Genomic DNA, 24,740 nt, shown 5'->3' on the forward strand with positions numbered 1-24,740 from the left:
GACAATTACAAAGACAGAAAAAAACACATACAATAATATACAAATGTTTAAGATCCTCTGTATATAGACCCATGCATTTTAAAATCCATCTCAGTGTAAGCATGCTTATCATAATATCATCCACTGTGCTCAACAACAGAATCTCAGCATGTCTCAACACAAGCATGAAGTACAACTTAATCAAATTGTGTAAATGGGCCATATTCCTAACTGTTCTCCTCACAGTTTCCTCATCCAGTTTCATGTTATAACATGACACTGAAACGTTAACACTATAATGTGAAACCTGATTACATTATAACGTGATAAACATACACAAATATACATTTTTGTTTTCCATTACCTCATTTTTATTGTTACCCATCTGGTTTAAATGGCTGTGTTACTGCTTTGATGTAATTTTACACAAGTTCAAATGAATTCTTGAATTATTTCATGAATAATATAGTTGTTTAAAATGTTTTGGCATGAAATTAAAATAAGTGTTAATGCACGATAACATGTTAAAGAGGCTATTTTGCACAGATATGAATGTAGGTGAGATTTTGACTTACCCTTTGGTGTGCCTTGGCCAACTGGAGAATTCCCCATTCTTAATAAAGTAACCAGCTGCTATAACATGTTTATTAAAAGCTAAGCTGATCTCTTTATGGTCAGATAACAAACAGTCATTGACATTGATTTGAGAGGTACATGAAGAAAAGTTTTTATAATTTATTTATTATATTTTATTTGAATTTACAGCCTTACAGAAGATGTCTAGATTTGAATATGAGCTTGAAAATAAGTCCAGAAAATATTCTGATTTGGCTTTCCTTACCATGGCCGTACATCTGTTAGTCCAATGAGAACAAGCGACCATGCTTAATTTCTTTCAATTAACAGATCTGATAGTTCATAGTGCTTTTTAAAGGGTGCATGTTTCCTGACCACTTAAGAGGAATGCCAACTTAACATCTGGTATTTCAGATGTAATATGAATATCGCTATGATAGAGATCATTAAGAAATGTTTATTCGTTAAAATGTTTTAGGTGACGCTCGACAATGATGGGATTGTGATTCCACATTGGGGAGAGACGTGACAGATCATTTTAAATGCAAGCGTATTATACAGGTGTCTTAATACAACAACAGCCCACACTGGAGAGACCTTAATGAGCAGTCGTCCCATTAAGTCATTCAGCAGAGGAAGGACTTGGATGGAAGTATTGTTTTGCCTGAAACTGCTCAGTCACACTTTTTAACTCTTTTACTGACTTAATGTGATTATAGTTGACCTTTTATTTAATACAATAAAGAAAATATCAAAATAACACAAATAGCACAAAACTGCTTTCTCCATACATACCTGAGTGATTTTAGGCGTGTCTTGAAGCATTTGTTTCATGACGAAAAATGCTCACTTTTAACCGTGGCTTCTGAGGTGTACTGTAAATATCTGTAGACTGCTTCAAATGTTTTCCTCAAATACTTAGGCGGCATGATGTTTGGACACTTTGAGCACTATAGTACACCTGTGAAGACAAATCAGTATTAGATGGTTGATTTTTTTAACTTGGCCATATTTGAAACAGACATCCATCATCATAACAGTATAAATAAAATAAAAAAAACATAAGATAATAGATAAACAGTTGATATTTTGGTAAATAAATAAATACATTTAAATATGTAATAATAAAATAATAATAGTATTTATGAAAGTTGCTCCAAATCCCCACTGTTGTAGGAATTTAATGCAAATGATGATATAGACCTGTTACTGCCTGCCACCTGAACACAAGCTGAACAGAATCAATGTATAAAATAAAATAAATAAAATTAACACTTTAAATTAACAGCACTGTGATGAAGTGAAAGTATCTGACTCGGTTCCATGCCCAAAGCCCACTGAACAGTAGGAATTGAGTTATCGAGAGCCAGTTTCTTTATGCCCAATCATTGCACAACAAAGACACGTGAGTCAGAGTTGTGTCTCAAGGGGCACACACACAAAAACACACACACACATATTTCATTTCCCCACAATGTGTCCAGTTAGTGAAGAAAGTTTCCCAAAAAATCCAGTTACCATTCTCTAGACTGCAGTGTTGTTCAGGCACTGACATCAACCTGCCTGATGGGGGCAGTCGTGCACCTTCCCACTGTGTATGTCCCTGCATGTAAAACAGGCAGCTATACATTAGAAAACAGGGAGGGGAAACAAGTATTTTAATACAAAACATGACCATTAAGACAATTTTACAGACCAAAGATAGTCCATTGAGCCATCGACATTTAGTATCCATGAGTTAAAGGCCTAAAACAGTCAATAAGCCAGTTGCTTCAGTTACTAAGTCGAAGGCAAGTTGCACATAAACTGTAAACTACTAATAAAAAAGAAGCAACACTTCGTAGGAGTATTACGGTAATCTGAAATCATATTTTTTGCAAACATTATTTACACTGACAAGCGGAAATCTGCTCGGTCAAGTACAGTTTTTCAGTCTTAGCACGTTTTAATCTTTAAACATACAAAACTGGTGTTTTAATGGGTTACATGTGACCCTGTGTGACTAAAATGCTACGGTGGAAAAGTCACTTATCGTTTCTGCACTCCACTTATCTCACCATTTTCGCTTTCTCCGTGTGTGACCGTCAGGCAAGGTCGAGACTTTATAACTACGGAAGCTGAGCGCGATCAAACTTAATTAGTTCACAAATGGTGTAGTGGAGTAATAAGCGTCTTTTATTAAACCTCACATACTGTTCATATTCGGATCTATAACAGTATTTCCTCACATATTTAGTCTCTATACCATAGCCATCAAATTTCAGGCTAAAAGAAGACATATTTTTACTGCTCTTGGATGTAAAAATGGGTCAAATGTGTTCATATGTTTGGTAAATAGATGGTTTATTATGTTAAAGTTATATTATTTAAAGGTAATTATGCAATATTTTTTCTGGCCCACTTGAGATTAAATTATGTTTTATATGGTCCTTGAATTAAAATTAATTTGACACTCTTGTGTTATACTGTATGACATTGCCTTGTTTTCATAGATGAGTGGTGGCATCATAAAAACATCAATTTAGATGTCAATTTTTAATAATGCAACAGGTGAGTGAAGTTATAGAAGACTGCTTAATAAAATGGTACTGTTGGTATGTGTCTACCATGCAATTTCATAATGTACATTGCTCAATTTCAGACTTCTTCAGTAAATAGGATTCCATCATGTATATTCATTGCCTTTATATTTAATGTTTTATGTTGCCTGTGATTGTGAGAAAGATGAGAGCTGAACCAAACATGTTAAGAATGTACAACCACTGAATTGGTGAAAAAAAAAGAGCTATGTAATAATATGCCTTGTGCAAAAAGACAGGAATATTACCTTTTACAGAATTCAAACCGTTAGTGATCTTCTAAACAGAAATGACAACACAGCTTGTTTATCTTTAAGACCTTTAGGAAAGGTGTTTGTATTCTTACCTGTGGGAATAAATTCCATGTGTAAACACTGTTTGATTAAGAGTGCATTGTAGAAATATGAATCCTATTAGAATAACAATAACCTGTCTGCTTGTAAATTTAAATTGCCAGATTATTTAAAACTCATTTAAGATGTTTAAGCACTCTATTGTACAGTTTCTCTCTTTGGTTCTTTTTTTGGAGAAATGGTACAAACATAATCTCAGCGTTACACCACATTGATCTGCTGTCATGTAATGCATTTTAGTTATTATCCAGGTTACGTTCTACATCCTAGGAGCATTAACATGAATTCAACAGTAACACAAAGTCCTGTCTATATGGGATTGTTAAAAGTCAAACAATGGCGGTCCGTGTAAACAGTCATTCTTGTATCAGTGGTGCACAGCAGTAACAATACGTACACAGCTGCAAAGCATCTTAAAAAGGTACACTGTAAGAAATATATTAAATGAAAAAGACCATAGCATATATGTCACAGAAACAAGATTCATTTATAAGTGACATACACACATCTTCATCCATGACACAAGACAGCACTGTGGCCCTGAAAACAAACATCTTTTCCAAGTACAGATGCAAGATGAAGGGGAGCAGCAGACAGTCTGGACTCGTAACTGCGTTATTTAAAGTCTTTAATTTAAGAATGTATAATGTCATGAGCTTGGTGAGGAGGGTGCCGACAGGCCGTGCACTAGCTCCATCTGTCTTCTTTTGTCCTTGGCTCGGTTAATAGTCATCTTGAATAAGCGACAGTACAGCTCCATGGCAACCGGAGTGTCATCATTCCCAGGCACGGGGTATGTCACCAGGCTGGGGTTGCAGTTTGAGTCCACCACCCCCACTGTGGGAATGTTCATCTTGGCCGCATCTCTGATGGCCACATGCTGCTGGAACACATTGTTGAGAGTTGAGAGGAAGATGATGACGTCTGGTAAACGAACTCCTGGGCCGTACTGGGTGTGGGCATTGGTAAGCAAGCCACCCTGCCAGTACCGCGTGTGGGCGTACTCTCCACAGTCCTTAGCGGTGGTCTCCACCAAGTGGCAGAATTGACGCCGGCGGCTGATGAAGAGTATGACGCCGCCACGGTATGCTACATGGGCGGTGAAGTTCAGGGCTAGCTGAAGGTGCTCCACTGTCTGGTCGAGATCGATTATATCATGGTCCAAACGGCAGCCATAGAGGTACGGCTCCATAAGCCTAGTAAAAAGCAAATTACATTCTGGTTAAAAAAAAAACCTTAAAATGGGATTTATTTTGACAACGCAACAAGACACTGAACATGAACTTGCATCCAAAGCAAACAAGAGTATTTATGTGCAAAGTTTTTTTTCTTTATTGAAATGTGTTTCCATTACTGCCTTCATTTGGGGTATTTGAGAAAAAGCTCAAAAACATATATAGTACATTTATTATCCCTCTGTCTCCCCTACATGTGTGGTTTCCTGTGTCCTGTTCCTCTGGGTATGAATGATGTGATATGAGTTTCCACTGTGTGTATGTGCAGTCTGTTCTCTTCCCAAATCTCCACGATGATGCAGGTATTGTGGCTTAGATCCCATTTTGTTTATGATGGCACCTGGAAGTTGCTCAATGTTCTCCTGATCATATTCTTCATATATATTATAAATCCAATATAATTTTGTCAACCTGTTTTTCCATGCTGTATTTCTGCAATTTGGCTTTGTTTGTCTATTCTGTACACACAATATGTATTACATGTCTGTCTGTCTGTCCGTCCGTCCTGGAAGGGGGGTGGGAGGTGGGGCGATAGACTCACTGAGTAATTGACTAGTTGTTGCAGCTCTAGACTACATCAAAAATTCCCACCCCCATATTTACTGTTAATTCCTATGACACACCGTTTGAGCAACAAAATGAATTAGTAAAAAACATTTTTATAGAGCTATGGATAAAAGTCATACCAACCTGTGCCTGCAGCCTTTTTTATGACCAAGATGCACTCTGGCATCAAATAGGTCTTTCAACGAGAAGAGCTCAGACACACGGAAAAAGTCCGGCTTCTGCAGTGGGAGGCCCAACACTTTGTCTGTATGAAGGACAGTGGTGGAAGAAATATCCTTTACTTAAAGTACCAATACAGCAATGCAAAAGAAAATGTATCCTACTCAAGTAAAAGTATGCAGGCATGCAGCTTAATGTTCTTACTTTATTGCAGTGAAAGTAGTGGTTTGGTCCATCTGACTGATATATTACTATATATGACATCATTAGATTATTAATACAGATGAGATCAGTTCCCAACATAGGGGTGAGGACCCTCCAAAGGGTCATTAACAATGTATTTTAAAAGCTTGTTATATTATCCATTGTGTCACATCTGCATCTGAAATGTAACTACAGCTGTCAAATAAATCTAAGTTAGTGAAGCAGAAAGTACAATATTTCCCTCTGAAATGTTGTGGAGTGGAAGTATAAAGTAACATCAAATGTACCTCACTTATATACAGTATTTGAGCAAATGTATTTATATTTACAGACAAAATATTGCTCAAAGTCTGCAGAACAAATCACAGTACAGAGGTTATGTATCATACACCTCTGCTACACCCATTAGCTCACCTGAAACGTCTTCAGTCTGGATTTGGGGTACTTTGATGGACGCTGCAGTGGTATAGGTTTGTCCACCACAGGGAAACCCCATCACAGCAGCCCTGGATTGCCGTAGCCCCCATAATCCTTAATATGAGACACAAATATCAACTTTAACCAGCTGGCTAACGCTAACTGTAAGCTAAGTTGCAACTTTTTGTCGTTTAGAATAACAAGCGAGAATGCAAAACAATACCAGCATTATTTCAAACAATTGTGATATGAAACACAAAGAATTCACTTTGTTGGATAATGAAAAAATACATAATGAGAAGAAGATACCTCTGGTCAGTGTCCGTGCTGCCATGCTTGCTGTATTACGACAGGGAAGGTCAGCAAAGTACGCATGCGTGTCTTACTTCTTCTTCGATTTAATAACAACCAGGCCGAGTATTATCGCCACCTAGTGTTGTGTTAGGTGTTTTTATATATTTTTTCCATCAGTTGTGTCTTGGAGAAGGGTGAGGAGGGTATATTTAAGTCAGTCATTTAAATAGTCAACACTATAACACTATATATATATAATACCCATGAGGTCAAATGACTTTTTTGATACAATAACTTTATTTGAAAATACAACACTAACGACATAACCAATATTAATGTGAGGAAATAACTACTGTTAGAGAACAAATATTCTTCTCACAATAACAGCTGTATTATGACAAAAAAAGTAAACTATTTCTCTGGTACAGGATATGCAAATATGAGTTTTAGAGAATTGAAACTAACTAAGCCTGAAACCCAGCTGAGTGCTGATTATTCATGAGCAACATTGAAAGAAGACAAAAACAATAAGACAATATATTAAAGAAACATGGCAGAAAACTCAGGTAGTTCCTAGAATTTAGGGTGTAAAATAGATGAAGAAATGCCCCTGTCAATGTGAACAAATACTGTCTGCCATTTAATGTTAAATACTTTGTAGAATCTCCTTAATATATAATTTGTATCATTACAAAACAAGTTCAGAACTAAAAGAAAAAGACTTAAAATAAAAAAAAGGTCCAAAAGTTGCCAACATCTGCAACATCAAACCACATAAAAAAAAAACCTTTACAAAATTCAAAATAATAATTCATAAGCCATCACATTGTAATATCAAAATCAAATCATCTCCATGAATGTTTGATATGTAGAATTACATATTATTTAGTTATGCCTTGCTGGGTGACTGCTTCATTTCTCCTGAAAAACATAAAGATGAAAACAGTCTTATGTCACTGTGATCAATTTTAGAGACAAAGCTATTTGGATCCAATCACATACCTGCTCACCACAATGAACTGAAGCTTTCTTTTGACATGTTGCACAGTCTTTTTCTGCACGCGAACACTACCCAGAGCAGCTGTTGCCTGCAAGCACTGTGTAATACATACAGTATTTCAAACTCTCTGGATTTGACAGTCAATGTAAACAAACAATATTGAGTTTTTCTGCAAATGCTGGGCGAGTGCGTGTAGGTAACATGTTGCTGAATGGTTTAAAGGGATATAAATTGTGTCTACTAAAAACGTATGTTTCTACATAATTGTACCTTCTTGTATTTTTCAGTGAGGTAGCTCCTGTTGAACGTCCTGCTTCTCTCCTCTGTGGTAAGAGCTATACAAGGTCTGAAGGTGATGCCAGGGTCAATGGCACTGGACAAAGACCTGGGCAAAGCAGAGCAGGACATGCATCAGACCCCTACCCGGTCATTTATTTCATGGTCAATCTTTAAACCAGTGAGTGTGGCTCGTAAATTAAAAGAAGGTGAATTTTCAATCGTCACGAGGAGTGTTACGGTATCAAAAAATAAATATATAATGAATAATCAAGACCCATTACTGCTTGGATTCCACTCTTTATTACACAGATGCACTTTAAAGACACAGCAAAATGTTTTTTTTTTATCTGAAAGAGTAAAAGAAAAAAAAAACACCTCTTACAAAATATTTACAAAACCTGGCAATGCACAGCATGTTCAGTAACTTTTTTTTTTCTTCTTGATAAACAAAAATAAATAGCCTTTTTTCACATAGGAAATTCAAGAAAACTTTTACATGACAGAAAGAAATGAACACACTAAATATCGAGGCTAGTAAGACAGAGAGACAGAGTCGAGTAGATGTGTGGCTTCTGTGGAATCTGGAACATCACTTCAGTCATAGAGGTAATAAGTCCAAGACTGCTGGAGCAGCTTTCATTGACAATTGAAAGCATATATGAATTTAAACCACACAGTGAATTAAGGGCTCAGAGCAAGAGTCTGAAAAGGAAATAATGTTGGGAAATGTATTATTTTAATATCTCTGTGATAGTTAAGAAAGCATACAAGAATACATCCCTGCTTGGTTTTCCGGCACTCACTACCATTCTGATATTACTCTAAAAAAAAGGTACATATGTGTATAACCTGTTTTAGAAACATACCCTGCCTTATTTTCTATTTATATGCAAAAGTTAAAAAGATTATCTCGTATATGAAATTATCATCATCATCATTAAAAGCCCCAAAAGGAGGGGACTGATTTTTGAGCTCCAGGAGCCCGAGATGAAAACATGTTCTCTGGGGTAAGGCATGAAGTGGAGACACATTTCCAAGCTGAATGGAAGGTACTATTTGAGGGGGAAAGAGTCAAGTATGAGCTGACCCCACAAGCAACCACATCTTAACAGTGTGGAGTAAAGTGAATGGTTGTCATAGGAGAAATTGGGTAGTTTAAGTAAAACCTTTTACTGTTTTATGCTTCATAAATTGTAGGGACATAAGAGTATTTAAAGGACCCAGTCTGGTCAGAGTTTCAGTTAATGAAATTGGTCAGAATTTTTCCACATCCATATGAGATAACTGCTGGGTGATAAAATAACCAATTTAAAATGAAGACTTAATATTTGTGTTTTGGCCTGATTCTAATCTGTCTAATTTGATACAATAATTTGAATTATTTTGATAAATATAATCAAAAGATAACCACAGATAATAGTGTTTGAAAAGTTATTTTCATTTTGATTATCTACCAATATGTTTGTTTGAAATGTAAAAAAAAAAAAGTGAAAAAATGCCCATCACAACTCTTCCTGTCTTGCTTTGGCTGACACAACAGTCCTAAACCCCAAAATATTCAATTTGCTTATATGAAAGAAATCAGAATATAGTGATATTTGAGAAGCTGAAACCAACAAATGTGGGGTGTTTTTGCTTGAAAAATTTACTGATTATTTTAAAAAAAAACTGTTGGTTAATTTTCTGTCACTTCAGCTGCAATAGTGTCTTTACCAGTACCCTTTCTTTTTCAGACCAAACTATACAGCTGAACCTGAATGAATTGAATATAATTCTACAATATGTGTTGTATTTTTGGGCTTTTATTGAAATACCCCTAATGAATTCAGTGTTGGAGACATATTACAGTAACATCAGCAATAAAGACTGTTTAACTTTTGCACATAAAAAAAGGTCTCCCTCTTTAAGTAAGCCTATCTCAGGTAAATTGCGATTAAGATTATGTAATAACAGCATGTACTTTTCTGATTAACTTTGTTAATTTTTTTTGTCCCACTTGTATATTAAAAAAAAGATACATCCTAATTTCCAAGCATTTTGACTTAATCTTTATTTTATCATATTGAGAGGTAAAATTTTTTGGTCGCCTATTTATTACATAAAATATATGGTACAACTCATGCCGGTCTGCCTCCTGAGCCAAAATGTCACTGTATTGCTTTTCAAAGTTTCAGTGATATGAAGTAACTTCAGAGCACAAAAAAAGTTTCATGATGATGTTTACATAGCCATATAAATGTACAAACACATTTTTAAAAATGCCGGTTTTGTTTTTCTTATTGACAAACATTCCCTTCAAGCCTATAAATGAACTTGATCATAACCTACATTATATTTATAAGCAGGGCACAATCAAGTAATGAAATTGGATTATGATGCTATGCGACATAGTGGCCAAAGAAATACTTACAATGTGGAAAAGCCCTGCTTCTTCTCTGGATTTCTCCTGTTGTCTGACTCACTATCTGCCTCGTCTATAAATTCTTCCTCTGTTCTTTCTGGATGTACTTCTTTATCATCTATCTTCATGCTCTTGTCCTCTCTTTTTATCTCACTTAGCAAGTCTGCTCTCTCCTTTCCCTCGCTCCTTTCTCTGCTTCTGACCTGGACATGGTTGGTCCTATCAGATTCAAGTTCGACAAACACACTCTTGTCTTTAGACATGTGCACCATGCTCTTTGTCTCTCCTTCTATAGGGCACTGCAAACAGTGACCAGGCGCAAGGCTCTGTGTAAATGACATTCCTGGTAGCTGCCTGGCAGGAGACAAAAGATTCAAAACAGGCGGTCGACACATATTTACACTTTTCTCTGTGGAACAGGCGAAAGGTGCTCTGCTGGTCCTTGCAGAGGACCAAACGGTGACTGGAGTTTGTGATTTGGGATCGATGCCCCGACCTTGATATGATGACGTTTCCGATGCAGTCTCGCTGATTTTAGACGAGGTGATATGGAATGGAGTTCGACTAAGTGTTCTTGTGTCACTAGTGGGGAGTCCAAGGCTCTGGCGCCACTTGATTGACTCAGAGCGAGAATGAGCAATGCTGGTACTCAAAACTGGCCGAACTCTCTCCATCTGTGGAGTGACATCCTGGATATTACCTTTCGCGGTTGAAGGTCTTCTTTGCTCAGATCTAGCAACCCCAGCCCCATCTGCTGGCTCCAAAACACTGGGGCTGCAGGACTGGACTGAGGACAGACATGATTGTGCACTGACGGAATAGAAAGTAGAGTTGTCTGGCAGCAGACTCAGTGGTGTTGGAAGTTGTGGTCTCTCTTGAGGTGGTTTACTTTCAGGATTACTTGGAGGAGATCGTCCAGAAAGGGACATGATACTTTGTCTTGGAATTTCAGCCAGCTGATTTTCCTGTTTAATGTCTTCCTCTTTATGTAGGGTACCAACCATGACAGTACCATTCCTTGACACCTCCCCATCTTTATTTTTTTCTGCAGTGGAAACTTTGGCCTTTTCAGCTAGAAACCTTCTGATCTCTTGCTCAATGCTGTCATCGCTGTCTACTGAACTGCTGTCTTCCTTTATGTGAAGAACAGTCTGAGTATTGTACAGCAATGTGGTGTCTTGACCCTCAGTTCCTTTGAATTTCTCAGTTTCATCCTCAAGCATATCATGCTCTTTACTCTTGTTAGTTTGTTTCTGTTGCAAAATTGTCTTTTTACTCAACGTAGACTTGTCTCTCATGTCAACTTTACTTTTCTGGACCTTTTTCAAAGCACTGCGCATGGAAATAGGATCAGGTTTCAACTTTTTGGCCTGTAAAGCATTCGCTAACAGTGTTTTTTCCTCCTTGAGGCACTTGCTTGATTTCCGCTTTAAGTCTCTTGTCTTTTTCTTTGACTTCTTTTTTGTCTTGAGCAGGTCTTTAATAGCTGTGTCTAAGTCCTCATCACTATCAAGAGAACTGCTTTTGTCTCCACTTTGATCTGTATTGTGTAATCCAGCTATTGGCTGTGTTTGGGTTCTCTGGGAAAATGCTACTGGACTTGATTCTTGTCTATGCTCATGTAAAGGTTTAGGGGCTGTATCTTTAACATTTTCTATCCCTGACACATTGGAAACACTACAGTTTTCCTCTTTGTGTTTTCTTCTCTGTGTCAAGGACAATCTTGGGGGCTTCTTTTGTGTTACAACTGGTTTCGTTTTCATCTTCTCTGGTTCATTTATACTTTTTGGCTCTTGAGTAACAGCAGAGTTGGGTGGCTTGTTGTGCATTTGCGCCTTCTGCTCAAGAAATTTCCTGATTTCTTGCTCAATCCCATCTTCACTGTCAATAGAGCTGTCATCACTCTCATCATCTGGGCAGTTGTCAGGGGCTGATGATTGCAAGGAAGATTCACTGCGGGCACAGCTGCTCAGGCTGACACTGTGATGGAAGTCCACAGGCATAACAGTTTTTGAGATGTCAAGTATTGCCTCAGCACACATAAGCTCTGCAGTTGTATTGGCCTTTGGAGGGGTAGGTGTAGGTTGCTCCTTAAAACTTTCAACTTTCAGTGAAAGTAATCCATTGCCTTTACCTCTCTGGCTGTCAGCCCCTGTGTTCTTGGGAATGAAAATAGATGGGTGTAGAGCAGATTTCTCCTCTCTCTCTGCTCTGTTCTTTTTCTTTCTCAGTTTGTGTTTCTTCATGTTTTCCATGCTTGTACTTCCAACAGCCTGTATTATCGACTTATTTATAGGTTTTTGCTTGGATAAGAACGGTTTGAAGACACTCTTCTCTTTGAGCTGCTCAAGCTGGTAACTGCGAATAGCTTCTTCAATCCCATCGTCACTTGTAGAGTCAGACTCCTCCAATGTGTGTGGCTTGAATGTTTCCCTTCTGTTCTGCTGCTCTTTTTGCTCCAACTGGTATCGTTGAATGGCCTCCTCAATGCCATCGTCACTACTGGAATCATTTGAATCTTCTTCCACTTTAATTGTGTCTGGGGACTTAATTTCATTCATGAGGTCAATTGTTTTAGAGGGGCTCTTTGTCTGCTCTTTGGCCAATTGTAAACTTTTGGCTGTTTTATTTAACTCCAAGTTCTTAAAGGTGTTGTCATTAAGAAAGGCCTTGTTTTTGATATACTTTTTTATAGGTATGACAGCTGGTGCAGTGGGGGTATCAGTTTTGACACTGGTTGGAAACTGGTTGCTTGCAATCAAAAACGTATCACTGTCAGAGTTTTGTTTGGAAACCTCAGGAGTGGGTGGGTTTTTCCTGGGAATTTTTGATGTTTGGAGGAAAGTAGTGCATGGTTCTGCCTTGCGTTTGTGATCATCCTTTTCCTTCAAGTATTCAAGTATTGCCTCCTCAATTCCTCTGTCCACAGAATCATCGCTGTCAGAGTCACTGCTCTCATGATTGATTGGAGAGGAAACACCTTCCTGCTGGTTTTCAGGGGGACTTTTAGTTTTGGACTTGGTTCCTACAAAAGAACCCACTGCAACCTTGCAGACTTGGGGATGACCTTCCTGTCCTGATAGCACATTTCCCTCGATCTCGTCGCCCATCTCGAGTGAGGACTGGGTGCTCCTTAGGCTCTCTATGATCATCTGGACCTTATCTGAGATAGGTGTGCCTCTGGTAGACAACTCAGTGTCAGAGTCATTGAAGCAGATTGGAAGGCTATAGCCTCCAGGTGGGCCACATGTTCTCCATTCTGTGTGAGTCGCTGCAACAGGAGGTACGTTCATCAAGTACATTCTAGTGAAGTAAGATGAGGTCCTGGACCATGGGAGAGCAGGTGCCTCCGATCACAATCACATTGTTCAATCTGTGAGGAAGACAAAGACAGGTAAGTCAAACAACACTGATAATTAAAGTTCCAATATGTACCACACACAAAAATGTGTCTAACTTACATGTTGACCAATCTTGAACTAACAGACTTTATTTCAGGGATATTTGAGGGGGCTTTCAGGGGAGTTTCAGATAGCTGTCTACTATTTACAACTGCCACACAAAATAAGATCTCCAACTCAGTTATTTTCATTATTGGTTAAACTGTTGGTCATATGTACAGTTGTTTGTTATATATATATAGAATATTGGGAAAATGCCATTCACAATTTCCCACAACAAAAGGTAAGGTTTTCAAATTCCTTCTTTTGTTTTACCACCAGTCCAAAATCTAAAGAAAATCAGCTTTTGAAGAACCGCTAAAATTTTGACATTTTTCCTTGACAAATAACCAATCAAATAACTAATTTACCAAAACAGTTGTTGACTAGTACACTTCTGTTGATTGACTCATCAATTAAGGGACTGGTCTTCTTAAAGAAGTATTGTGATTTAATACTGTTGTTCCTGCTATCATAACTTCCCTGTTTCCCAGTTTAGAAGAATATTTTTTGTTTTGTTTGTCACTATCTCAAAAAGTACTAAGAATCGTCAGTTGCATAGCAATACAATAGAATTTGAAATTAAATTTAAAAGATATTTCCCATCTATGAAATAAAATATTTGAAATATAGTGAAATTCACTCAAGTGGTATATGACCACAATTAATCTCAAAGCAGATGTCAACAAATCCTGAATGGCCAAACAAATAGGCATTGTCAGCACACTGCTGTCATCTAGTGGACGAAATTGGCTGCTGCAATGCTTATGCAGTCTGTGTTATCATGTAAATGTAATGGTGCTGCATGGCTTTGGGATATTTCCCTTGCTGTTCAAGGGTGCATGAGTTGGTGCTCATTTGTGGGTGACTCATGGAGTTTTTGAGAGACTTCAAATGTATTCTGCATATCCAACTGTACAAAGTGATTTCTCAGCTGTACACCAAAACTAAACAGCACCACAACACTACAGGGAATCCGTGTGTTAAAACCACTATAAAAAGATTTCAAGTCCATCACCTTTCTATCACTCTGTGGGGAAAAAACTGATTTAAATTACAGCTCTGACAAATTATGGCAAATAAGCTCAGGTCCTTCAGTCCATGCCAACACTTTAGAGCATGCAAGAAGAAAGCTTACCCATGGCTGGAAAACAAATTATTATTTTCATTACTGGTTAATATCATGATTAATTGCTTATTTGCTTGGTCTCTAAAATGTGGATCACCTATTCCTAAAACTCAATATGCAACCTGAAATGTTTTGTCTTGTCCTGACCAACAGTTCACAACTCAAGATATTCAGTTTACCATAATAGAGGACTAAAGAAACCACAAAACATTCACATTTAAGGAGCTTTTTCTTAAAGAAAAAAAAGGACTAAAAAGTAAGTTGATTATCAAAATAGTTTTTTATTGCTGATTATTTTATTTTCTCTCAATCAACTAATCGTTCAAGCTCTATAATCAAGGGAGACACTCTGGATTACTTGTGCACACTAATTACTCAATTATACCCTCAAATTTCTTATTAGACAAAATGAATACCATTTGGATATGTAGCTGCAGTAATTAAAGTTACTGGTTGTTGTGGCTGGTCCGGTAATGCATGCAGTACACGTCAGTGTTAGGACAGCAGCTGTGTTTTAATACAGCCGTCATTACTGAATTCAAAGCTGCCATTACCGAATCCACTCCCTCAAATGAATGGTGTTAAATTATCCCATTTATCCAATTCTTCAACTAATTTAATTTCAATTCTACATTGGTTCTATCCTTGCATACTCGTTGATGGACAGCTCTGACTGCGCACACATCCCCGCTGTGTATTGTAATACAGAATAAACAGTAGAAACAGACTGAGTTGCTGGAGTTCAATCAGTGTGGTTAAAAGTATTCAGATCTTTTACTAAGTCAATGCACAATGTACTAATAGTCCCTGACAAGTTAAAGTGTTGCTTTAAAGATTTTACTGAAGTACAGAAGTATTACTTACTTATAGATCTTAATCTACATCTAAATCTCTTTGGGATCATTTGTCATGAGAGTAAAAAGTGCAACATTCCCTTTTGAAGTTTAGTAAAGGAGAAGTAAACGGGCAAAGTTCAAAACAACAGAAGTACAAATAACAACAAATGAACTGTTTAAAAGACAAGTGTGTAGGATTTAGTGATATCTAGTGGTGAGGTTGTAGATTGCAACCAAGTGAATATACTGTACCTCCCATTCAAGCATGTAGGACAACCTACGATGGCCACAAAACTTGTGAAATCTGTAAAAGGCCCTCTCTATAGCTAGTGTTTGGTTTGTCTGTTCTGGGCTACTGTAGAAACATGGTGGGCTCCCTATGTAGATGTAAAAAGCTCATTCTAAAAGGTAACAAAAACACAATCCTTATTTTCAGGTGATCATACACTAATTAAAACATATTTATGAATGTTATATTTCTTTAATTATTTATCCACTAAATTGATAATCATTTGGTGGTTTACATTTGCTGATACAGGGCTCTCAAATTTGAGAATTTGTTGTTTTTCTTGGTCTTGCATTACTTTATATCTAATATTTTGAGGGTTCTGGCCTACTGTTTGGAGAAAATAAATGAAAATTATAGCTGAGAACTTCATCTTAGACTGCTGTGATGGACATGTTCATAGTTTTTTTCTGATGTCTTACTGACCAATATGAAATATATATGAATATTTTGGGGTTTTGCCTGTTATAAACACAGTTGTTTTTATGACAGGAGTTAAAGATATTCTACAGGACTGCATCCTGATTGTGTTCTGTTACATGGTGCAAACATATGTATTTTGGATGATTAAAAGGACAGCTTCACAATTTTACAAGTCTCTCTTAAAACAACAGTCAAATGCCCAAATGAATATAGAAATGGCTTTTTTTATCACAGTAATCATACTTCCTGTTCACACTGAGCATTAGAAAATCCCCTAGTAATGTTCTCACAATGAGGGACAAAATCCACAGTTCTCATTTTGAGCAAAAATGTGTTCAAAAATGTATCTGAAGATGGTGGACAGTGTTCAGCTGCAGTGGAAGGGTCATAACAGAAAGAGGGACTCTAGCTTCAAAATACATAGTCTTGACTAATTCAGACAGCAGAAACCTCATATTAGCTTCAAATAAACTTTTTTGAACAGAAGGAGGGCTGTGGATTTTGTCTCCCATCAATTACATTGAAAGTGCATTATGAAGGGATCCATCATGGCCAGTATGAACAGGAGGAATGATGAAAGCAAGCAAAATACTGTTGTTTTAGGACAGACTTGGGGAAAATGTCAGGCCCTGTCCTTTAATTACTTATTCCTGCACACAAATGCCACTCCTGATTATGGATTGTAATATGGCATTTGAACCCTGGACTACTGAGATAGCCCTGTGCCCAAAGTTACACCCTGCAACAGCCACTAATGGTGCCTGCACGAACAAGCTTGTGAAAGGACATAAACCCCACCGAGGAGTCGCTACGCAAGAGACTGTGCTGCTGGCCTATACCAACCAAAAAGAAAATGTAAATCCTCCCTTCCAGCTCAGTGTGCAACCTGCAGGGGGGCATGAGCAACCAGACTAAAGCCTGACACCAAGAGACAATATGCCCACCTATGACACATACTCATCACAGATTATAACCTGCTCAAACTGGTAGAAAACAACCACACGTAACGAGTGTGGACGCCCCACAGATAAATGCCAAAAAAGCACAAGAAACCGAGCTGAAAACGTACGCTTAACTTTAGTTTGACATATCATGTGTTACAAAGAAAGTTTAGACAGATGTGCCAACATTAAGTGAGTCGCAAATATAGTATTACATAACGAAACGTGTTGCTGCGTGCATTTTTTTTTTTTAAACCCGGGACGTTTTCCTGCTTGCAACCCCGGCTATTCGCGTAACCCTCTAGCGGCGCATACTGCACCGATGCCCGGCGTGCAGCGCTAGGAGACTCCGCAGAGCAACCATGTTTCTTGGTACCGGCCACGGTTGTCAAAAACCAACCGTATTTAGTCGTTAAACGCGTTAAACGTAAATAATGTACGCTTGAACTCGTGTATATTGCAGTGAGAGTACATTTTGTGGAGAAAAGAGCGAGATGGTGCGAAAACATTGGAGGGATAACCGCGGCTAGTCGGTGACTTGAAAGACACAGGCGGGCCTCTCGGCTGCTGCAGCCCCGGCATTTTCTCCCGCAAAGAAAGGCTTTGTATTGAGCCACGGCGTATACACTCCTAGCCTCTGCTATTTTCCCCACATCTAGAGCCTAAACAAAAAGACAGTGCACAAGTTAAAACTCACCTGGGTATGACACAAAACGACCGCTACAGAAAGAGTGTGCTCATTGCAGCGTTGATTTTTTTAGGATGATAGGGGAGCCGTCGTGGAGATATTTCGGAGTCCGTCACCGGCTCACGCACCGCCCGAAGCTCTCGTCGTCGAGTCCCCCTCTGACTGCCGGCCGGGCGGACAAGCTTCCTTAAACCCTGCGTCCAGCCAAGCATGGACCCTTTCAAAATATGGCATCTCTTTTTTTTACCCGGAAAATATGTTCGCTTAGGTCCTCTCTATTTCACATTATTATTAAAAAACAAAAACAAACAGTGAATGTATCAAATTTTAAATATTCACTAATTATGCAGATCCGGCGTATTTCTGGCAACAATTTAGTTAACAATAACAAATATGTATTTTTAAGTATCAGAAAGTCTGATACCAACGGTAGTGTTGGAAAAAGCTACATTACCATCCAGTAGCTATTTTAGACATGATATCTGTTGGACATTTTTGAAGTGTTATTGTTATATTTGTATTATATGCTTCTAAGACGCAGCTATAATGCTTCCATAGGTGACATAATCATTTTGGGTCCATTTAAGCATTGATCTCACCTGTGTTTTGATAAAGTAGGATAAAGTGCACAAACTTACACCTTAACAACAATACCACCTTTATAAAGACCACATCAAGATTATCCTCATTTGTGGTGTTTTTAAAATATATAATTCAAAATCCAGGAAGAGAGAATTATTCTTTCCTACAGTCAGCTGACATTCTCAGTTAGGGTTCACGCCCTGTGACCCCTCATAGAAAGTCCCTTGTTACTCCGGTAAGTACCTTTTGGTTTTGGTAGTCTACCACATTGGCAGATTCACAACTTAAGTGCTCAAAAACAGTCCCTCATGAGATGTATAGTTGTACCTCAATGTGGTACTATACACTAAAAGGCACTCCTTTATCTAATAATAATTCAACTTAACAATACAGTATGTCCCCAAAGGAAGAGTTGCACTGACCAAGTGCGTGTGGCCATTGACCCCCATCAGCATCAACACTAAAACACCAGAAAAGCATCAGCTAAGAAAAATGACATTGGATTTATCGACAGTCATTTAGAATTGTGTTAAAAGCCAACTAAAGAGGCAGTTTTTCATTTTCAGGATGCATTATCTGCTTGACACAAAAGGTCACCAGTGATTAAACCTCTTTAAATACAAAATGGCATCTGAGTTCAAAGATGACACCTTTAGTCATTTCACATTAGCTGTTTACACAAATGCAATCTCAAACGCTGATTATACATTTCCTGTCAGTTCCCATTATATCAGTAAAGTATATAAAGTATAGTATATATACTTATACATATAGTTTTTCTGGAGAGACCAGCACATCTGAAAGGACTTGCATCTTGCATGTATATATTGGGATATATATATTTATATTTCATCTTTTGGAAGACGAAAGCGACTTACAAGTTAAATAAGACAATGAAACCTCAGAGGACAGTGACTCAAAAGAGCTGTGGTGATAATTCTAGAAATGGCTAGAAGTAGACAAGTACACAAAAAATACCATAAACAACACGAAAGTAGTGCAACAGTTAACAAAGTGCAAGAAGTTAAAGGGGCTCAAGTGTTGAGGCGCTCATAGAAGAGCTGAGTTACTTCAAGGGTTAATTGAAGACCATCTCTGCTACAATTTATGCATTATGAGCAATATCAATGTCAGTAAAATAAATATTCTAATATGGAAAATATTACAGGACATTTGTTCATTTTAAATATTAAATATTCTTTGTCAGAAGCTTTCAATATAAACTTTCAGCCAGTTATCTGTCCGGATGTTCATATTTGGAGTTCTTCAACAGGAGGATCGGACTGTAAGCACACAGATATTATTACTTTGTGAACATTTGACCCATTTAGATTGGAAGTTGCCTTGTTAAACCATGTTATATTAGATTAAATGTGAGCATACATTTTGTGATACATTGTTTTGTACATATCCACCATGTAAGCCTAAATAAAACAAAAAATTAACAAACATGCCCTTGAAAGCACTTTATGTCACCAGGATAGTGTTAATAGTACACCAGGTACTAAAACAGTAAAGTGAGTCACTATCAACTTAAGCCAGCCAGAAAAGTAACTTCTAAGTCATAATTTAAATTTTCACAGCTCCCACTGGAGCCAAGGAGCATTTTACACCCTAACTGATTTCATGCTATAAAATTTCACACATGCAAATTTAGATTGAGTCTAAAACTGTCCCATGTTCAGCTCTGACATTTCACCACACATTTCCAGATTGATGTTTAACTCTTTGTTGTTCATGCTCTTCACATTCTTCACAAATTCTTCCTCATCCTGATCTGATACCTGGAGTTGTGACCAGGCCTATGTGATTTTTCTTTATGTGCGTGATTCAAAAAGAGAAAGTGGCTATTACTTTTATAGATGACATTTATACACATAGGAATCAACAACAACAACTGTAAAGTTTCTTTATATATTGCAGTGAAATCTGTGCACAGAGAAAACTGGCCAGACATTTTGTAAGTGTCGTGTATAGTTGCATGGCTTGTATAAACAGTACCTATAATTACAATAGATGCTGAATAGATGTGGGCTATGCTAAACTGCTGATGTGCCTGTGTGTCGGCCTTAAATAAACCATTACTCAATACTTTAAGTTTGTGCCAGTAATTGTTGATCACAATTCATTTAGATAACTTAATGATATTCAACTTATAGTACCATAAGTAATTGAGTGGGCTAGGTAGGTTACAGTTTGAGTTAGGTTTTTCACCGGCCTAATTTGCAATGTGAAGGTCCCAACCACCTGCACAGTGAGCCAGGTTGAAGTATAAATGGGAAAGATTCTTGGAGGGATCACTAAAAAGAGGTCTGTCTGTAAGCTTGCACCTTAATGTTTGGTTTTGTTAATAGATGTGACTTCCTTTTGCACTGTCATCTTAATTTACTGTCACTGCTATTTACTATGACTACAATAATAGTAAAAGTTATGCCTAACCCTACCCCTCTCCTCTGTGAGACAGAAATAAAGCATTCTTCCACCAATTTTGGCCTCTTGTTCACACTAGCAATGCACTTCCTTTTGTGCCAGTATTCACTACAGGAAATTAAGTTGCACCAATGGTAATGTGACTGAACAATTACAGTCCTATTTTAAATAGCAGCACTGCAACATATTGGTATTACCCTGACCTTGAAATGCACTTTGCCGGGTCATTTGGCATTTTCATTTATATGCAAATGAAAAAATGGTGGGCTAGTTGTTTGTATTTTGGTGATAATTGACTCAGACGCTGCACCGATAACAGGCGTCAGAGGACCACGTCATTCATTTGTTAATAAATATGGTGACATGATGGAAATACAAAGCAATCTCAAGCTCTCTCCTTGTCTGTCCTGCTGCTTCTTTTCTCAAAAATGCAGTCAGTTATGGATGCATAGCTGTGCAGGATGAAAGGCACCAAAGTGAAAAAAGAGGTTCAGCACCATGGACAGCAACTCTCTTCACATCAGCCTCGGAGGAAAGCAGGAACATAATACCTGAGGAACTTCATTCAATGTTTATTACTATAATATTTGCAAAATATTCCTTTTCAAAGTCATGAAACCCACATTGTTCATGACAGCTTGCAGCCACAAGGCAGAAATGTATAAAATGACCCTTCAACCCCCAATGCTTGTAGTATGCATGTCCATTCCTGCACATACTAAAACATATGATACAATTATTGCTGTATAGCATTTCAAATGGTCAAAAGCTCCACAGGGTACTATTTTTTTTCTTGCCATCCTCTGGAGGATTTGCAGGGAACAGCAGGTAATTTCTGGCAATTAGTATTTAGTCCTGCTGAGTACGCTAACAGCGTTTGACCATGTAGTTAATTGAGAAGTGGTGGTGCAAAAAAAAAAAAAACTGGTCCCCTGAGGCAGCTGGAGCTTACTGATACCTTGTTCTGACATTCATTTCTCTTTCTGGATCTTGATCATTAGCCTAGCTTTGACTCTGACCTATACTTTTTGTTTTAATTACAGAACAAAGGATGACTCAGTGCAGACAGAAACACTAACCACAATAGAGGATGTTCCTCCTGAAGAAGGTGAGGAAGCATAACCTACCACATGCACTGTTGATCTCATACTACACTGCAATTGTTTGGTCCATCCTCACATCATCCATCATTGTTTGTTACAGTGCAGCAACCAAACAGGACATTCAGAAACTGCAGCACATCATTCGCTCTGCCGAGAAGATCATTGGTTAAGTATCCCCCCACTGATCAGCTACACTCCTCCAGGACCAGACAGCGTGCAAGCAAGATCATCTCCGACCCAACCCACCCTGGACACAGACTCTTTGAACTTTTTCCCTCAGGAAAAAGACAGATCCATAAAAACATCCACAGGAAAATCCTAGTTGCCCGACTAAATAACTGAACTGCACTGTTATCAAACTGGACTGTGTTTCATATTTCTCATTTGATGCTTGCACTTTTATATATTTCATCAAATTGGTTTTTAACATTGTACACCGCATTCTACTTACACTGTTGGATAACTTATTCATCACTTTAATTTTGGCACTTGTCACTATATTTTCTTTTGTACAGTCAATACGTGTCATGTTTTGATTTCCTGTTTCAAAAACTATTATTATTCCATTCCGTAAATAAAAAAATAAACCCAAATTTAACTTTAATATGACTTTTTTATTTCATTAATTATTATTACCTCATTTTTGTTCAATCTTTATTCTTCTATGTTGCATTTGTGGGAGCAAATGCCAAGACACATTCTCTGTATGATTGCATACTTAGCTAATAAAACTGATTCTGATTCGGATTGTATGCTCACAATCAGTTACCTAAGTGCTCTCCCAATATGTCAGTTGTCATGTTATTTGAGGTGAAGGAAACAAGTCCTTCCTTGACCTGAACAAATCTGCAACCGTTTTCCTAGACAGGCCATAAATTAAACCAATGTTGGCATACATCTAGAAAAGTTGAAACTGCCTTAAACTACATTAATTTCAACCACGTTTGTGTGTCCTCATTATCCAGTGAGCCTGAGGGTGCTCATCAAAGATGGAACGATTCACATGAAGTCCATAATTTGGTGCGGGGAAAAAGCAGAAGGAAGTAGAAAAAATAGAACATGCACTAAAATTCCACACAGCTGGAGGAAGATTTTGACAAAAACAGTGATGAGAAAACTACCCATAACACAACTAATTCTACTCACAGGACTTGTTAGAACATGAAACATGAAACCATACTTTAAGGTTAAATGATGTGGTCCAAAGGGAGAAGTGTAAGACAGGTGTAGAAATACACACACACGCACACACGCACACGCACGTGCACACGCACACACACACACACACACACACACACACACACGCTCACACGCTCACACACACACACACACACACACACACACAATAGTTAAGTGACATGCTGCTACATACACAGCTGTGTTAATCCCCATTGTTATTTAGAAGAAAATTGAAAATAAACCAGGACTTAATCTTGAGCAACACCTGCTACAATCTCCATGAAGCTTGGTTAGTCACGATCTGCATAAACAGATTGTGACTTGACTTGATTAGGGTTTATGAATAAATCCAGATTGATTCATAACACTTAACATTGCCAAATACATATCATTAATAAACAGAAACAACAGAAATGTTGCCAATTAAGTCATGGCATATTCCACCATCTGCTAAAGTGAAATCACGATCACATTTAAAAGCAATTACAGCTATTGTCCATCCCTACATATTATAATTACATTAAGTTGGAGCAGGTTTTTCTGCAATGGACCACCAGATGGCAGTGTAGACATGTGTAATAACAGACACAGCACACTCTTTCTCCAAATAGAGTAGACAATAGTTTTAAATGTGCACATCATGACAACATTAAAAAAGTCTAATTAAAAATATATAATGTAAGTTACACAGCCATGACGTTAATATTATACTAAAGTCACTCTATTGACCAGTGAACATAGACATATATCAACATGTGAAAAGATCCACATTACATTGTCATATTTAATCAGGAGGATTAAAAGACAGATTTCTCGTGTTCTCATAATGCTTCATTTGCAACTACAGTTGTCATAATGCATTAGGTTGAACTACTGCGGACTGATTCAGTTCTAATCACCTATACAGACAGTATGATAACAATCCCTGTGAGGCCCAGGAGCATGACAACACATAGTACTCTGAACTGTAGTCTAATAAATCAGTAGTCAATCAAGATGCATTTTCAGTATTTGCAGCTATCATAAACTTTTCATTCTTACATGGAAACCTTCCCGTCCTGAGTATATTTTTTGCAGAAACCTCCAATATGCAGCTGGATTTCTCAAATGAGGCATTTAATGTATATTGTATGTAGATTTAGTGTATTAAATTAGTCATACCTCCTGCAGTGGTGCTACTCTAGGGGGCAGCAGAGATCCACTGTGCAGTCTCAGTTTTTTCTTCTTTGCAGTATTTGTAGTATTCAAATGCAAGCAAGGTAGTACAGTAACAGCCTTAATCACCCCGTAAAGTTCAATCTTAATTTGTCTGTTCTCATTCTCGCATCATCTCCTCAGAGGGTCTTGACAACCTGATATGATGGCTGATGTTTATTAACCAACATGAATCTGATCCAGAGCTCGAAATGCCACTTGGCAGGGCCATTATTTTTCTTAATGTGCCTGTCAAACACCAAAAATGCACATTTTGCTAGCATGTGTGTGTGATCTCAGAGCTGGTGGTCTGGAAAAGGAAGGCAGACAAACTTTTTTGGCAATGTACCTGTTTAAAGGAAGCTGTAGCAGTCAGCTACTACTTGTTTGTAGACCTGTCAGTTTTGGTGGTTTCCTTCTTGGGGTTCACTTGTGCCAATGCAACAGGCAAAACTCAAAGGCAAAA

The 24,740-nt window shown here is 37.8% G+C and overlaps 2 protein-coding genes and 1 long non-coding RNA gene across 3 annotated transcripts; all 3 read right to left on the reverse strand.

The window, feature by feature from the left end:
• Nucleotides 1–906: 906 nt before the first annotated feature.
• LOC128380602 (uncharacterized) lies at nucleotides 907–2,631 on the reverse strand. The gene is made up of 3 exons (XR_008323491.1): nucleotides 2,613–2,631; nucleotides 2,074–2,158; nucleotides 907–1,516 (listed from the first exon to the last, which is right to left on the reverse strand). It is a non-coding gene; the product is annotated as an uncharacterized LOC128380602 (long non-coding RNA).
• Nucleotides 2,632–3,378: 747 nt separating this feature from the next.
• On the reverse strand, nucleotides 3,379–6,426 carry mrps2 (mitochondrial ribosomal protein S2). The gene is made up of 4 exons (XM_053339813.1): nucleotides 6,379–6,426; nucleotides 6,067–6,183; nucleotides 5,413–5,533; nucleotides 3,379–4,683 (listed from the first exon to the last, which is right to left on the reverse strand). The coding sequence occupies exons 1-4, from the start codon at nucleotides 6,401–6,403 to the stop codon at nucleotides 4,137–4,139; spliced, it is 810 nt and encodes a 269-aa protein (XP_053195788.1). The 5' UTR covers nucleotides 6,404–6,426; the 3' UTR covers nucleotides 3,379–4,136.
• Nucleotides 6,427–9,543: 3,117 nt separating this feature from the next.
• Nucleotides 9,544–17,921, reverse strand: ppp1r26 (protein phosphatase 1, regulatory subunit 26). The gene is made up of 2 exons (XM_053339971.1): nucleotides 17,796–17,921; nucleotides 9,544–13,416 (listed from the first exon to the last, which is right to left on the reverse strand). Exon 2 carries the CDS (start codon nucleotides 13,343–13,345, stop codon nucleotides 10,049–10,051), a length of 3,297 nt encoding a protein of 1,098 aa, XP_053195946.1. The 5' UTR covers nucleotides 13,346–13,416; nucleotides 17,796–17,921; the 3' UTR covers nucleotides 9,544–10,048.
• Between the last annotated feature and the right edge of the window lie 6,819 nt (nucleotides 17,922–24,740).

This window comes from Scomber japonicus, chromosome 19 (genome assembly GCF_027409825.1).
Source record: "Scomber japonicus isolate fScoJap1 chromosome 19, fScoJap1.pri, whole genome shotgun sequence".
Classification (NCBI taxonomy): domain Eukaryota; kingdom Metazoa; phylum Chordata; class Actinopteri; order Scombriformes; family Scombridae; genus Scomber; species Scomber japonicus.

What these genes read in the sequence shown, in the direction of transcription:
- mrps2 (XM_053339813.1), bottom strand. Translation starts at nt 6,403, where the DNA reads ATGGCAGCACGGACACTGACCAGAG. An exon ending in AGCACGGACACTGACCAGAG is followed by an intron (nt 6,184 to 6,378) that starts GTATCTTCTTCT and finishes TCTCATATTAAG; the next exon opens with GATTATGGGGGCTACGGCAA. An exon ending in AAAAAAGGCTGCAGGCACAG is followed by an intron (nt 4,684 to 5,412) that starts GTTGGTATGACT and finishes GCTTTTTACTAG; the next exon opens with GCTTATGGAGCCGTACCTCT.
- ppp1r26 (XM_053339971.1), bottom strand. Translation starts at nt 13,345, where the DNA reads ATGTACTTGATGAACGTACCTCCTGTTGCAGCGACTCACACAGAATGG.